We start from the raw sequence: 13,940 nt of genomic DNA, 5'->3' as shown, positions 1-13,940 counted from the left end.
TGGCGGATCCCGGCTGGACGGCTCTGGCGGATCCCGGCTGGACGGCTCTGGCGGATCCCGGCTGGACGGCTCTGGCGGATCCCGGCTGGACGGCTCTGGCGGATCCTGGCTGGACGGCTCATGGCTGGCTGACGGATCTGGCTGCTCATGGCTGGCTGACGGATCTGGCTGCTCATGGCTGGCTGACGGATCTGGCTGCTCATGGCTGGCTGACGGATCTGGCTGCTCATGGCTGGCTGACGGATCTGGCTGCTCATGGCTGGCTGACGGATCTGGCTGCTCATGGCCGACTGACGGATCTGGCTGATCCTGTCTGGCGGAAGGCTCTGGCTGATCCTGTCTGGCAGAAGGCTCTGGCTGATCCTGTCTGGCAGAAGGCTCTGGCTGATCCTGTCTGGCAGAAGGCTCTGGCTGATCCTGTCTGGCAGAAGGCTCTGGCTGATCCTGTCTGGCGGAAGGCTCTGGCTGATCCTGTCTGGCGGAAGGCTCTAGCGGCTCCGGTCTGGCGGACGGCTCTGATGGCTCATGGCAGACGGGCGGCTTTGCAGGCTTTGGGCAGACGGGCAGTTCAGGCCCCGTTGGGCAGACGGCAGACTCTGGCCGTCTGAGGCGCATCGTAGGCCTGGTGCGTGGTGCCGGAACAGGAGGTACCGGGCTGAGGACACGCATCTCAGGGCTAGTGCGGGGAGAAGCAACAGGGCATGCTGGACCCTGGGGACGCACCGTAGGCCTGATGCGTGGTGCCGGAACTGGAGGTACCGGGCTGAGGACACGCATCTCAGGGCTAGTGCGGGAAGCAGCAACAGGGCATGCTGGACCCTGGGAACGCACCGTAGGCCTGATGCGTGGTGCCGGAACTGGAGGTACCGGGCTGAGGACACGCATCTCAGGTCTAGTGCGGGGAGTCGGAACAGGGCATGCTGGACCCTGGGGACTCCCATAACGCCTAGTGCGGGGAGCCGGAACAGGGCATGCTGGACCCTGGGGACTCACCTCACGCCTAGTGCGGAGAGCAGGAACAGGCCGGGCTGGGCTGGCGACGCGCACCGTATCCCTGGTGCGAGTGGCCGGAACAGGCCGGGCCGGGCTGGCGAAGCGCACCGTATCCCTGGTGCGTGGAGTAGGAACAGGCCGGGCTGGGCTGGCGACGCGCACCGTACACTTGGTGCGGATGGCAGGAACAGGCCGAACCGGGCTGGCGACGCGCACCGTACACTTAGTGCGAGGGACCGGAACAGGCCGGGCTGGGCTGGCGACGCGCACCGTACACTTGGTGCGGGTGGCAGGATCAGGCCGAACCGGGCTGGCGACGCGCACCGTACACTTAGTGCGAGGGGCCGGAACAGGCCGTACCGTACGGGGAACACACACTACTGGCTTCAACCGAGGATCAGGAACGGGCCGGACCGGACTGGCAACACACATCAGTCCTTCACGCCGTGCCACACACACTTCCCTCCTTCTACTCGCCAATAGCCCCCTTGACCTGGTAGCCTCCTGAATCCGTCCCTTCTCTGCCTCCGTCAGCCCCCTTAACCTGGCAGCCTTCTGACTCTGCCTTGTGGCAGCCTCCTGCTGCTCAGTCGCCCAAGCCATGTGCCCCCCCCCAAAAATTTATTGGGGTTGCCTCTCGTCCTTCCGACGTTGGCTCTGCCGACGCCGTTGCTCCTCTCTCCGTCGCCTCTCCTCTGTCTCGCTCCATGGACGGCGATCCATGCCATCCAGGATTTCTTCCCACGTCCAGGACCCTTTACCGTCCAAAAGCTCTTCCCATGTCCAGACCCTCGGCTCCTGGACACGCTGCTTGGTCCTTTGATGGTGGGTTTTTCTGTCACGATCGTCTGAAGGAGGAGACCAATGCGCAGCGTTGTGAGTGAACATGATGACTTTATTTATCAAAGCGACCACGAAAAACAACAAAAGACGATACGTGAAGTTCTCTATGACACCGACTGAACATAGCACAAGGAAACAAAAACCCACAAACACAAGGTGAAAAACACACAGAATATATATGGCTCCCAATCAGAGATAACGAGCCGACAGCTGACACTCGTTACCTCCGATTGGGAGTCATTAACCAATTACCAAAAACACAAACAAATGAAACTCACCCATACCCAACACCACCAAATGAAATACACCCTGGCTCTAACACACAGTCCCGGAGCCAGAGTGTGACACCTGTCTTCTGAAGTCTCAGAACAGTTATGATGAGGAGGACTATGAGGGTTCCGAGAGGCTCGGTAGGAAAGCCCTTCACATGGCGATAGCCTCCATGATCATTGGCCTCCTGATCATCCTGATCTTATCCATAGTGCACTTTACCACGGTACGATCACAACCATCAGTGTACCTGATTCCATACTCATAATAATGTTTTTCTTGCTTAATTTAGAATTAAAGGGAGAGCTTAAAAATGAACTATTTTGTACTATTCTATCTCTATTCAATTCCATAGCATGCTGTATGAATGCTGGAGGATGAAAGATGGCAACATTCAACAGGAGTGATCATCTCCTTCAGTGGGGAAGGATCCACTCTGGGCACATTCATGATCAGACCAGACATTCTTCAGAGCATCATCTGCTGATTGGGCTTCAACCTTTGAATCCAGTGTCATGTCTTGTCTGTATTACTCTGATCACAACCTTCACATCAGTTTACATTGTAGTGAAAACAGAAACGAACATTCAGTGGTCTTATTGTAATGTACAGTATGCTGTTGGCCGCACCTGATGGAACATGCAGTCTATGAAACCAGCCCACAGATTGTTTTCTGACCTAAAACTTAAAAACGTTATATTGTCAGTATTGTACAGTAACACTTTATACAATTTTGATGAATGCTTATTGTTAATACATACAAAAACACAAAAGTATTGTACACTAGCCTAAAGAGCATAGGCAAATGATTTGTGCTCAGATGGTTAAAGGTGCATAATTCCTGTCATTCTTTTCTATGTGTGTATGTTTTGCATTGTATAGATCTAGATATAGTATAATCTACACTACCAGTCAAAAGTTTGGACACACCTACTCATTCAAGGGTTTTTCTTTATTTTTACTATTTCCTACATTGTAGAATAATAGCGAAGACATCAGAACTATGAAATAACACACATGGAATCATGTAGTAACCAAAAAAGTGTTAAACAAATCAAAATATATTTTATATTTGAGATTCTTCAAATAGCCACCCTTTGCCTTGATGACAGCTTTGCACACTCTTGGCATTCTCTCAACCAGCTTCACCTGGAATGCTTTACCAACAGTCTTGAAGGAGTTCACACATATGCTGAGCACTTGTTGGCTGCTTTTCCTTCACTCTGCCGTCCGACTCATCCCAAACCATCTCAATTGGGTTGAGGTCGGGGGATTGTGGAGGCCAGGTCATCTGATGCAGCACTCCATCACTCTCCTTCTTGGTAAAATAGCCCTTACACCGCCTGGGTCAATGTCCTGTTAAAAAACAAATGATCGTCCCACTAAGCCCAAACCAGATGGGATGGCGTATTGCTGCAGAATGCTGTGGTAGTCATGCTGGTTAAGTGTGCCTTGAATTCTAAATAAATCACAGACAGTGTCACCAGCAAAGCACCACCACACCATAACACCTCCTCCTCCATGCTTTACGGTGGAAACTACACATGCAGAGATCATCCGTTCACCCACACCGCGTCTCACAAAGACACAGCGGTTGGAACCAAAAATCTCCATTTTGGACTCCAGACCAAAGGACAAATTTCCCGGTCTAATGTCCATTGCTCGTGTTTCTTGGCCCAAGCAGGTCTCTTCTTCTTATTGGTGTCCTTTAGTAGTGGTTTCTTTGCAGCAATTCGACCATGAGGGCTTGATTCACACAGTCCCGTCTGAACAGTTGATGTTGAGATGTGTCTGTGACTTGAACTCTGTGAAGCATTTATTTGGGCTGCAATTTCTGAGGCTGGTAACTCTAATGAATTTACCCTCTGCAGCAGAGGTAACTCTTCCATTCCTGTGGCGGTCCTCATGAGAGCCAGTTTCATCATAGCGCTTGATGGTTTTTGCGACTGCACTTGAAGAAACTTTCAAAGTTCTTGAAATTTTCCGGATTGACTGACCTTCATGTCTTAAAGTAATGATGGACCGACGTTTCTCTTTGCTTATTTGAGCTGTTCATGCCATAATATGGACTTGGTATTTTACCAAATAGGGCTATCTTCTGTATGCCCCCCCTACCTTGTCACAACACAACTGATTGGCTCAAACGCATTAAGAAGGAAATAAATTCTACAAATTGACTTTTAAGAAGGCACACCTGTTAATTGAAATGCATTCCAGGTGACTACCTCATGAAGCTGGTTGAGAGAATGCCAAGAGTGTGCAAAGCTGTCATCAAGGCAAAGGGTGGCTATTTGAAGAATCTAAAATCTCTAATATATTTAGATTTGTTCAACACTTTTTTGGTTACTACATTATTCCATATGTGTTATTTCATAGTTTTGATGTCTTCACTATTATTCTACAATGTAGAAAATAGAAAAAATCAAGAAAAACCCTTGAATGAGTAGGTGTGTCCAAACTTTTGACTGGTACTGTATATAGGGTTGTTTAAAGGACAAATAGTTGTTGATGCACTGAGAGCTTGCATAAACCTAATGAAATTTGAATACAAATAGGGTTCAATACATACACTACTGTTCAAAAGTTTGGGGTCACTTAGAAATGTCCTTGTTTTCGAAAGAAAAGCAGTTTTTTTGTCCATTAAAATACAGTGAGGGAAAAAAGTATTTGATCCCCGTCTGATTTTGTACGTTTGCCCACTGACGAAGAAATGATCAGTCTATAATTTTAATGGTAGGTTTATTTGAACAGTGAGAGACAGAATAACAACAAAAAAATCCAGAAAAACGCATGTCAAAAATGTCATAAATTGATTTGCATTTTAATGAGGGAAATAAGTATTTGACCCCCTTTCAATCACAAAGATTTCTGGCTCCCAGGTGTCACTCTTAAAGGGAGTGGGGGTCAAAACTCTCAAGAAGGCCAGTTTTATTTCTTCTTTAATCAGCACAACAGTTTTCAGTTGTGCTAATATAATTGCAAAATGGTTTTCTAATGATCAATTAGCCTTTTAAAATTATAAACTTGGATTAGCAAACCCAACGTGCCATTGGAACACTGGACTGATGGTTGCTGATAATGGGCCTCTGTGCGCCTATGTAGATATTCTATAAAAAATCAGCCGTTTCCAGCTACAATAGCCATTTACAACATTAACAATGTCTACACTGTATTTCTGATCAATTTGATGTTATTTTAATGGACAAAAAAATTGCTTTTCTTTCGAAAACAAGGAAATTTCTAAGTGACCCCAAACTTCTGAACGGTAGTGTACATGCCATACCCTGTGGTGTTCTCCCGTATCATAGCTTGGTGATGTTGTCTTACAGCTGCTCTGTCTTTTATTTTATCACCTGATGGAAAAATTATAAAAATGAATGTAGAATTTATTATATATTCATATTTTCTTACTTTTAATATGGAACTGAAACGTATGTTCAGCTACTTGTGGTATAGAACATACTGTATATGTGTGTTGTATTCCAATAAATGTTGTGCAATTTTAAAGTTATCTTTTGATTTTGACATTCTACCTGCTTGACCTCTCTCTCTCTCTCTCTCTCTATCTCTCACAGACAGACGCACACACACACACACACACACACACATACACAAGCATACAGTATATGCACTTATTCATACACCATGAGGGCCTCTGCAAGCCAACAGTGATTTTTTTCAAAGGTTGAGGCACTGATGGGTGAAATGTTTGTTTGGCTGACTGCCTTCCTTACTCCACCCTCATGCCTCATGTCCCACATTCCCATGTATCCTTCACACCCTTTGCAATCTGCAGAGTCTGGAGTATCCTGTATTCTGATATGTAATCATATCATCATTAAAGGCTATAAATAGAGGCCTGGCACTCAGCTGGTACCTTAAAGATGCCTTCAACAACCCAACATCACTTAGTGATTATTTGGATGATACGATGGTGGTGATGATTACAATGTTGACGATGGTGAAGATGAGAATGATGATCATTAAACTTTTATTTAATTTCAGACAAGAATTTAAGGATTCAACATTGAGCAGTGCACAACAAACTGAATCCATGCACAAACCAATAACTTTTTTTTATAAAACACTTGTGTTTTCCTATCTCTGAGGGTCAAAACTGTAAATTGTCAATTTTGTTCATTTGTATGATTGTGTGCAGTGCTCCCTTGTTAAAGTAAAGTAAAAAAAAATACAAATACAGATACAAACCTTTAGCTGCAGCACCTGCTAAGACTGCTTTTCACACCCCAGTCTGTGTTTATCTAAGTGGGTACACGTGGCCCAGTTGTGAGACTGTGAAATTGGTTAGCCGTGTGAAAGCATCAGAGGAATAAGTCAACCTGCAATGGTTGAGCAGCGATACCGTAGGTTATCTTCATCAGGAGTCATATGTGTAGACAGACTACAGAGGACTCAAAAGTCAGTTTTAGCATGGGCAGCCCCATTGATGACTTTCACAATTTTGAAGTAGTCAGCTGGGTGGGACTTCCTATGGGTTAAGGAAGGATCACAAAATTCCATCCAGGTCATCAGAAGGGATAAGCCAATTAATTATACTTGTAAGCAAACATTTCATAACTGCAGTTGGCAGTAAGTCGCCAACCTTGGCTTTATACCTGTTCAAACAACACACTCCAGTATGCACCCTTTCAGTTTGTTTACGAACTCATAGAAGTCGTAGAAGCAGAAAATGTACTCCTTCAAAATGAAGATGGCCTCAACGGTGCTGGCCATGCTCTGAGACGCCATAATGGGACAGATACAATGTTGCGTCGTCCAACTATCTCCATGAGACAGACACATGATATTAGTCTTCTAAAACTTGATTGATAAGTGCCAAGAATGTTTTATCAGTGTAAACCCCACTTGCACAGCATTTCCATATTTATTTATTTATTTTAGGCTATCAAAAACTTGACTCAATGTTAAAATAAGAGTCAAATGTGATCTATTCAGTATGGCTGGCTAGGCTATATGGCAGGGGTCGGCAACAAGAGGCCCGCAGGCCAAATCTGTCCGCCGAGTAATTTTTTTGGGCCCCCAAAGTTTTTATTAAAACAAATAATAATAATAATTTGTGGGGGAGATTTTAGTTTTTGGTTAAACATTAATTTACTAGAATCACCAGGAATTCAGCAAAAAATAAAAAAATAAAAATGGAAATCTGTTCCCAAGTGTTCACACAAATAAAAAAAGAGAACGTGATCATGTCTCAATGTAATCCAGGTATGAAATTATTGTTATTTTCAAATACAATCAATTTTTTGGTTTAGTTGTCGAGTGGCGCAGTGGTCTAAGGCACTGCATCTCAGTGCTTGAGGCGTCACTACAGACTCCCTGGTTCGATTCCAGGCTATATCACAACCGGCCGTGATTGGGAGTCCCATAGGGCGGTGCACAATTGGCCCAGCGTCGTCCGGGTTTGGCCGGTGTAGGCCGTCATTGTAATTAAGAATGTGTTCTTAACTGACTTGCCTAGTTAAATAAAGGTAAAATTAAAAAAAATAAGTTTAATTTGCAGTGTACAAATTATTATAATTATTTTCCAACCATTTGCTCCAACAAAAATCGGCCCAAGGCTGAATCTTGTTGCCCATCCCTGGGCTGCGTTCAATACATACAAACATAATAGAACGTTCAAATGAACGGAAACGGTGCTGTACTGAACAACTAGTTGAAAAACGGGGAGGGGTTTGGTTGTGGGCTCAAAATGCACAGCTGCCTTTAAATACGTCACTCATTGCTACAAGCCACACCCCGACACACCCACCGACCGGAGCAAATGTATCTCAAAGTCTGTTCAGGAACCTACATAACATTTGCTACATCAATTTTTGGACTTAATGATAAATTAATTATATGTATCCTACCCATTGACTATTGAAGAATATAACTTATAAATTAACTCATGAGCGTTGTTTAACTGTCATACCACATCAGAACCCAAAATATAAACTTGTTTTAATCCAATATCTGTAAACAAAGTAAATGTAAACAAACACTATATAGCCTCAAAACATGGTTAAAACTATAATTTTGATATCATGGATGGTCAGTCCTTGCATCCATAGCTCTGTCTATGAATTTGAGAGTTGTTACATTTCTCCAGCCCCATCCCTTAGCTTTTTACCTAAACAGGAGCGGGGATTAACGTGTTGTTGTTTAAACTCCTGATTGCCACGTTAAGGCTAAATTCACAATTAGGCATAAAATGCTTTTGGGAAACCGGGCACAGAACCTTTCCTTTTTCTAAACTAGGAATCCATCATGGCCAATGCTGAAATTTGCTCCAGCTTCACATTTTGTTTGTTAAATCAGACTATTGTTGTCTGTTGTGACCTAGAAAAGGTTACACTAGTTTTTGAAATGGAAACTTACTCAATGGTCTGAAAAATCATTCCGAGACAGGCGTGACTTCGAATGCGAGAAAACAGGAAGAGGTGTGTGCTCGTGTAGCCATACTGGCTGTTTTGGGTTAGGTTACAATTTACCCATTCAGGGGGAAATGGCGATAGGAAACACAATAGCGTAGATTCCCAGTATTAGAATTTCCAGAAATTATACGACGGTAAGAAAAGTGAAAACAATTAGGGCTACTTCAATGTTATTTTGGCATGGATCTTCCGGAAGTGATGTGTTTTTAAGTTTGAGTAACGAGGCAGTTTTTGCCGTAGATGGTATATATATATAGTATGCTATATGGTTTTTGTTTGTGCACGGAAACGCAAACCTAATGTCAGTGTGTGTCTGCCGGTGTTTGTGTTTTTGCGAGCAAGTTTGTGTTGGGGAGGGGTCTTGGTCATGTCAGGAGACTGGGATCTTTTATCAAATGATTACATTTTGGTCTTGGCCACTTCTTAATCAACTACAATAGGCTTTGGTGGAGGATTAGCCAGCAGATCCGATGCTGCTTATTTACAGCTGCACTGCGGTCAGACAGCATCCCTGTGTATATTAAGACACCCGTGGAGCCTGTGCGAGATATGGCTCGGAAAACAAAGGCCCCTACCTCAATCAGGGATGAGAAATACGCTGTACTCCGAATTGTTCCATTATCCCAACTGTTACACGGAGCAGATTGAACGACTGCTAGTTTTGAAGTAAACTGCCGTTTTTGTCCTCTTGATTGTTAGCAATTCTTAGTACAACCCATTTCTTATTCCTGGATTGAGGTACAACCCATTTCTCATTCCGAGCCATATCTCACGCCGGCTCCGTGCATGTGTCTTAATATACACAGGAATGCTGTCCGACCCGGATCAAGAAGGAAATGCTCAGAATGACTAAATGTTCAACCAGACCTGTTTCTGAAAATATTTTCTGTCATATAAATGTCAGATGATATTATAAGATGTATTACATTATGTCAATGTTACTTGTATATAACAGAGCGGGTGGGTAATATACTCCTGAGTGGCGCAGTGGTCTAAGTGGTCTAAGGCACTGCATCGCAGTGCTAACTGTGCCACTAGAGATCCTGGTTCGAATCCAGGCTCTGTCGCAGCCGGCCGCGACCGGGAGACTCATGGGCGGCGCACAATTGGCCCAGCGTCGTCCAGGGTAGGGGAGGGAATGGCTGGCAGGGATGTAGCTCAGTTGATAGAGCATGGCGTTTGCAATGCCAGGGTTGTGGGTTCGATTCCCACGGGGGGCCAGTATAAAAAAATAAAATAAAAATATGTATTCACTAACTGTAAGTCGCTCTGGATAAGAGCGTCTGCTAAATGACTAAAATGTAAATGTAAACGTAATTATTGCTGTTCATTTTTTCATACTTGTGTGTTGATGATGGTCAGTGCAGTGGTTGTTGCTGAGTCAGTATGGGCAACAACAGCAGCAGTGGTGAGCGGCCCAGTGCTGGTCAGGGTGAGAGGCCCTATCAGCGTGATGATGGACAAGGTGCCAAGGATGGCGCACAGCCCAAGATCCTCATGGACAGCACAGATGATGCTGACCTTTTTAACACCCGAGAGGATAAAAAGGTACAGAAAGCATATAGATAGTGAAGTCTAAAGGGGTTAATTAATTCAGATTTATATTAAAGTTGCTGTAGGGTAGGCTATACCTAACTTTTTGTGATGGTGTTAATGTGAGTCCAATTGTGCCAGGCTCCTCAGGAGATCCAGGAGTTTCTAGCCTGGCAGCGGGACCTTGAGAGTGACAGTAAATGTCCCAGTCAGGCCAAGCCCACTGTGTTCCGTTGGACAGGCGCTGGCAAAGAGGTCTTTGTGTCTGGATCATTCAACAACTGGGCCACCAAGATTCCCCTCAACAAAAGGTGAGCAGTTTTGGGAAAACCCGAACAGAGCACTTTAATTTGGCAAAACGTGAATAGTTGATACTGATTTACATTTGAATGATGTTTCCTGCTCAATATTGATTGTATTGTGTTCTTTTTATGACCCAGCCAGAACAACTTTGCGGCGGTTGTGGACTTGCCTGAGGGAGAGCACCAGTATAAGTTCTGTGTAGATGGACAGTGGACCCTCGACCCGACAGGGGTGAGTACAAACCCTCTCTCTGTCTGAATGATATAATACCATTCCCTCTGTGTTCAGTCTTTCAACTGTATTTCATCCGTCACAGGCTGTGTTGACGACCAAAACTGGCACTGTCAATAATGTCATCCAGGTGAAGAGGACTGACTTTGAAGTGTTTGATGCCCTCATGATTGATTCTCAGGAATGTGCAGACATGTCAGGTACTGATGCTTGATTACCATCATAATTCATGTGTTTTACCAATAACTCCATTTAGTGATGAAGGCAGTTTCACTTCTGATGATATACACTGCCTTCGGAAGTATTCAGACCCATTGACTTTTTCCACATTTTGTTAGGTTACAGCCTTATTCTAAAATATTTTTTATTTTTTTTATCATCAATCTACACACAATGACAAAGCAAAAAACAGGTTTTTAGAAATTTGTGCAAATGTATGAAGAAACCCCCCCCCCCGGAAATATCACAATTACATAAGTATTCAGACCCTTTACTCAGTACTTTGTTGAAGCACCTTTGGCAGCAATTACAGCCTTGAGTCTTCTTGGGTATGACGCTACAAGTTTGGCACACCTTTATTTGAGGAGTTTCTCCCATTTCTCTACAGATCCTCTCAAGCTCTGTCAGGTTGGATGGGGAGCGTTGCTGCACATTTTCAGGTCTCCAGAGATGTTCAATCGGGTCCAAGTCCGGGCTTTGGCTGGGCCACTCAAGGACATTTAGCGACTTGTCCCGAAGCCACTCCTGCATTGTCTTGGCTGTGTGCTTAGTGTTGTTGTCCTGTTGGAAGGTGAACGTTCGCCCAAGTCTGAGGTCCTGAGCGCTCTGGAGCAGGTTTTCATCAAGAATCTCTCTGTACTTTGCTCCGTTAATCTTTGCCTCGATCCTGACTAGTCTCCCAGTCCCTGCAGTTGAAAAACATCCCCACAGCATGATGCTGCCACCACCATGCTTCACCGTATGGATGGTGCCATGTTTCCTCCAGACGTGACACTTGGCATTCAGGCCAAAGAGTTGAGTCTTGGTTTCATCAGACCAGAGAATCTTGTTTCTTATGGTCTGAGAGTCTTTAGGTGCCTTTTGGCAAACTCCAAGCAGGCTGTCGTGTGCCTTTTACAGAGGAGTGGCTTCTGTCTGGCCACTCTACCATAAAGGCCTGATTGGTGGAGTGCTGCAGAGAAGGTTCTCCCATCTTCACAGAGGAACTCTCTAAAGCTCTGTCAGAGTGACCATTGTGTTCTTGGTCACCTCCCTGACCAAGGCCCTTCTCCCCCGATTGCTCAGTTTGGCTGGGCGGCCAGCTCTAGGAAGAGTCTTGGTGGTTCCAAACTTCTTCTATTTAAGAATGATGGAGGCCACTGTGTTCTTGGGGAACTTCAATGCCTCAGACATTTTTTGGTACCCTTCCCCAGATCTGAGCCTCGACACAATCCTGTCTCGGCGCTCTACGGACAATTCTTTCGACCTCATGGCTTGGTTTTGCTCTGACATGCACTCTCAACTGTGGGACCTTATATAGACAGGTGTGTGCTTTTCCAAATCATGTCCAATCAATTGAATTTACCACAGGTGGACTCCAATCAAGTTGTAGAAACATCTCAAGGATGGTCAATGGAAACAGGATGCACCCAAGCTCAATTTCGAGTCTCATAGCAAAGGGTCTGAATACTTATGTAAATATGTTTATTTAATTGTTTTGTATAAATTTGTTTTCGCTTTGTCATTATGGGGTATTGTGTGTAGATTGCTGAGGATTTTTAAAAAATGTAATCCATTTTAGAATAAGGCTGTAACGTAGCAAAATGTGGATAAAGTCAAGGGATCTGAATACTTTCCGAAGGCACTGTATGAATGAAGGTACCTAATTTCACCTGGTGGTTTACTGCACATTGAATCATTGTGTGTCTCTGTGATTTCAGACCTCTCGAGTTCCCCTCCGGGACCCTACCAGCAGGACCCATACATAACCAAGACGGGCGACAAGCTCAAGAACCCCCCCATCCTGCCACCACACCTGCTGCAAGTCCTGCTCAATAAGGACACTGGCGTGTCTGTGAGTGATGGTTCAGAGGCTGGAGAACATCTTCATTGGGAGTCATGATGGTGGAAATATGTTTTTATTTTCTCTGATTGGTGTCAATTTCTTAGTGCTAATTGTTTGTTTTCTATATCCTGAACAGTGTGACCCAGCCCTTCTTCCAGAGCCCAACCATGTGATGCTCAACCACCTCTATGCCCTCTCCATCAAGGTAAATCATTGCTTCTCTCAACTCAGATGTTTCCTCACTAGACCAGCCACCTCAGCAGACATGGGGTCAGTTACATTCCCTGTTGTCAGTTGAATTTGACATGGATAGAGCAATTCAAATCCAGTGTTAAATAGACCTCAACTCTGCGTCTCAAGACATCCATGCCTGATCCATGTCTATTTTATTTTCTTTCAGGATGGGGTGATGGTTCTTAGCGCAACCCACCGCTACAAAAAGAAGTATGTGACCACACTTCTGTACAAGCCGATATAATCATGCCATCCATGTGCTTCCTGCCTAGAAACGTTTTCAATTATATTATTGTATAATTCTGTGTTTTTATATCGATGATTAAACTTCTCTCTGATATCTCAGGTTAATTGTAAATATAATGACCACTTGAGCTTTATTAGTTGACACAGAGCTAAAATTTTCCCTTCAGATATCTTCATTTTAGCTCATGGAAAAATACCTGAATTTGCCAAACAGACACTTTTCATGCTAGTTAATGGAAAAGTATCATTGTGTAATCGTGAGACAAAACCAGCTGCTACAAAACTACACAAAAAAGTGGAAGCTAGCCATATAAATACACAAACCGGTGTGGACAAAAAGTTATTGGAATCAGTCCAGAAATGACCTTGTTAGACTGCTTTTGCATATTGATTCTTGATCTAATACCTTTTGATCTCACTTCCACTCATACACTCCCCAATAACTATATTACAGTGCAGTCGGAAAGTATTCAGACCCCTTGACTTTTTCCACATGTTGTTATGTTACAGCGTTATTGTAAAATTGATTAAATAGTTTTCCCCATCAATCTACACAGAATACCCCAAAATAACAATGCAAAAACAGGTTTTTAGAAATTTTTGCACACACAAAAAATTATCACATTTACATAAGTATTCAGACCCTTTACTCAGTACTTTGTTGAAGCACCTTTGGCAGCAATTACAGCCTCGAGTCTTCTTGGGTATGACGCTACAAGCTTGGCACACCTGTATTTGGGGAGTTTCTCCCATTCTTCTCCGCAGATCCTCTCAAGCTCTGTCAGGATGAATGGGGAGCGTCGCTGCAC

General features: G+C 44.3%; 1 protein-coding gene across 2 annotated transcripts; it reads left to right on the top strand.

Annotated features, from left to right (window-relative positions):
• The first annotated feature begins 8,538 nt into the window (after positions 1-8,538).
• LOC311141806 (5'-AMP-activated protein kinase subunit beta-1-like) lies at positions 8,539-13,236 on the top strand. 2 transcript variants are annotated; one of them, XM_084177277.1, is made up of 8 exons: positions 8,539-8,674; positions 9,903-10,088; positions 10,215-10,384; positions 10,514-10,607; positions 10,693-10,807; positions 12,527-12,660; positions 12,788-12,856; positions 13,052-13,236. In XM_084177277.1, exons 2-8 carry the CDS (start codon positions 9,927-9,929, stop codon positions 13,127-13,129), a joined length of 822 nt encoding a protein of 273 aa, XP_084033403.1. In that variant the 5' UTR covers positions 8,539-8,674; positions 9,903-9,926; the 3' UTR covers positions 13,130-13,236. The 2 variants fall into 2 exon arrangements, with proteins under 2 accessions (XP_084033403.1, XP_084033402.1); XM_084177276.1 differs by having other exon boundaries at positions 8,554-8,674; positions 9,908-10,088.
• The last annotated feature ends 704 nt before the right edge of the window (positions 13,237-13,940 follow it).

This window comes from Coregonus lavaretus, assembly GCF_964263955.1.
Source record: "Coregonus lavaretus genome assembly, chromosome: 14".
In the NCBI taxonomy this organism is placed as follows: domain Eukaryota; kingdom Metazoa; phylum Chordata; class Actinopteri; order Salmoniformes; family Salmonidae; genus Coregonus; species Coregonus lavaretus.
Note: the sequence above shows the minus strand (reverse complement) of the source record. Positions and strands in the feature narration are given on the sequence as shown.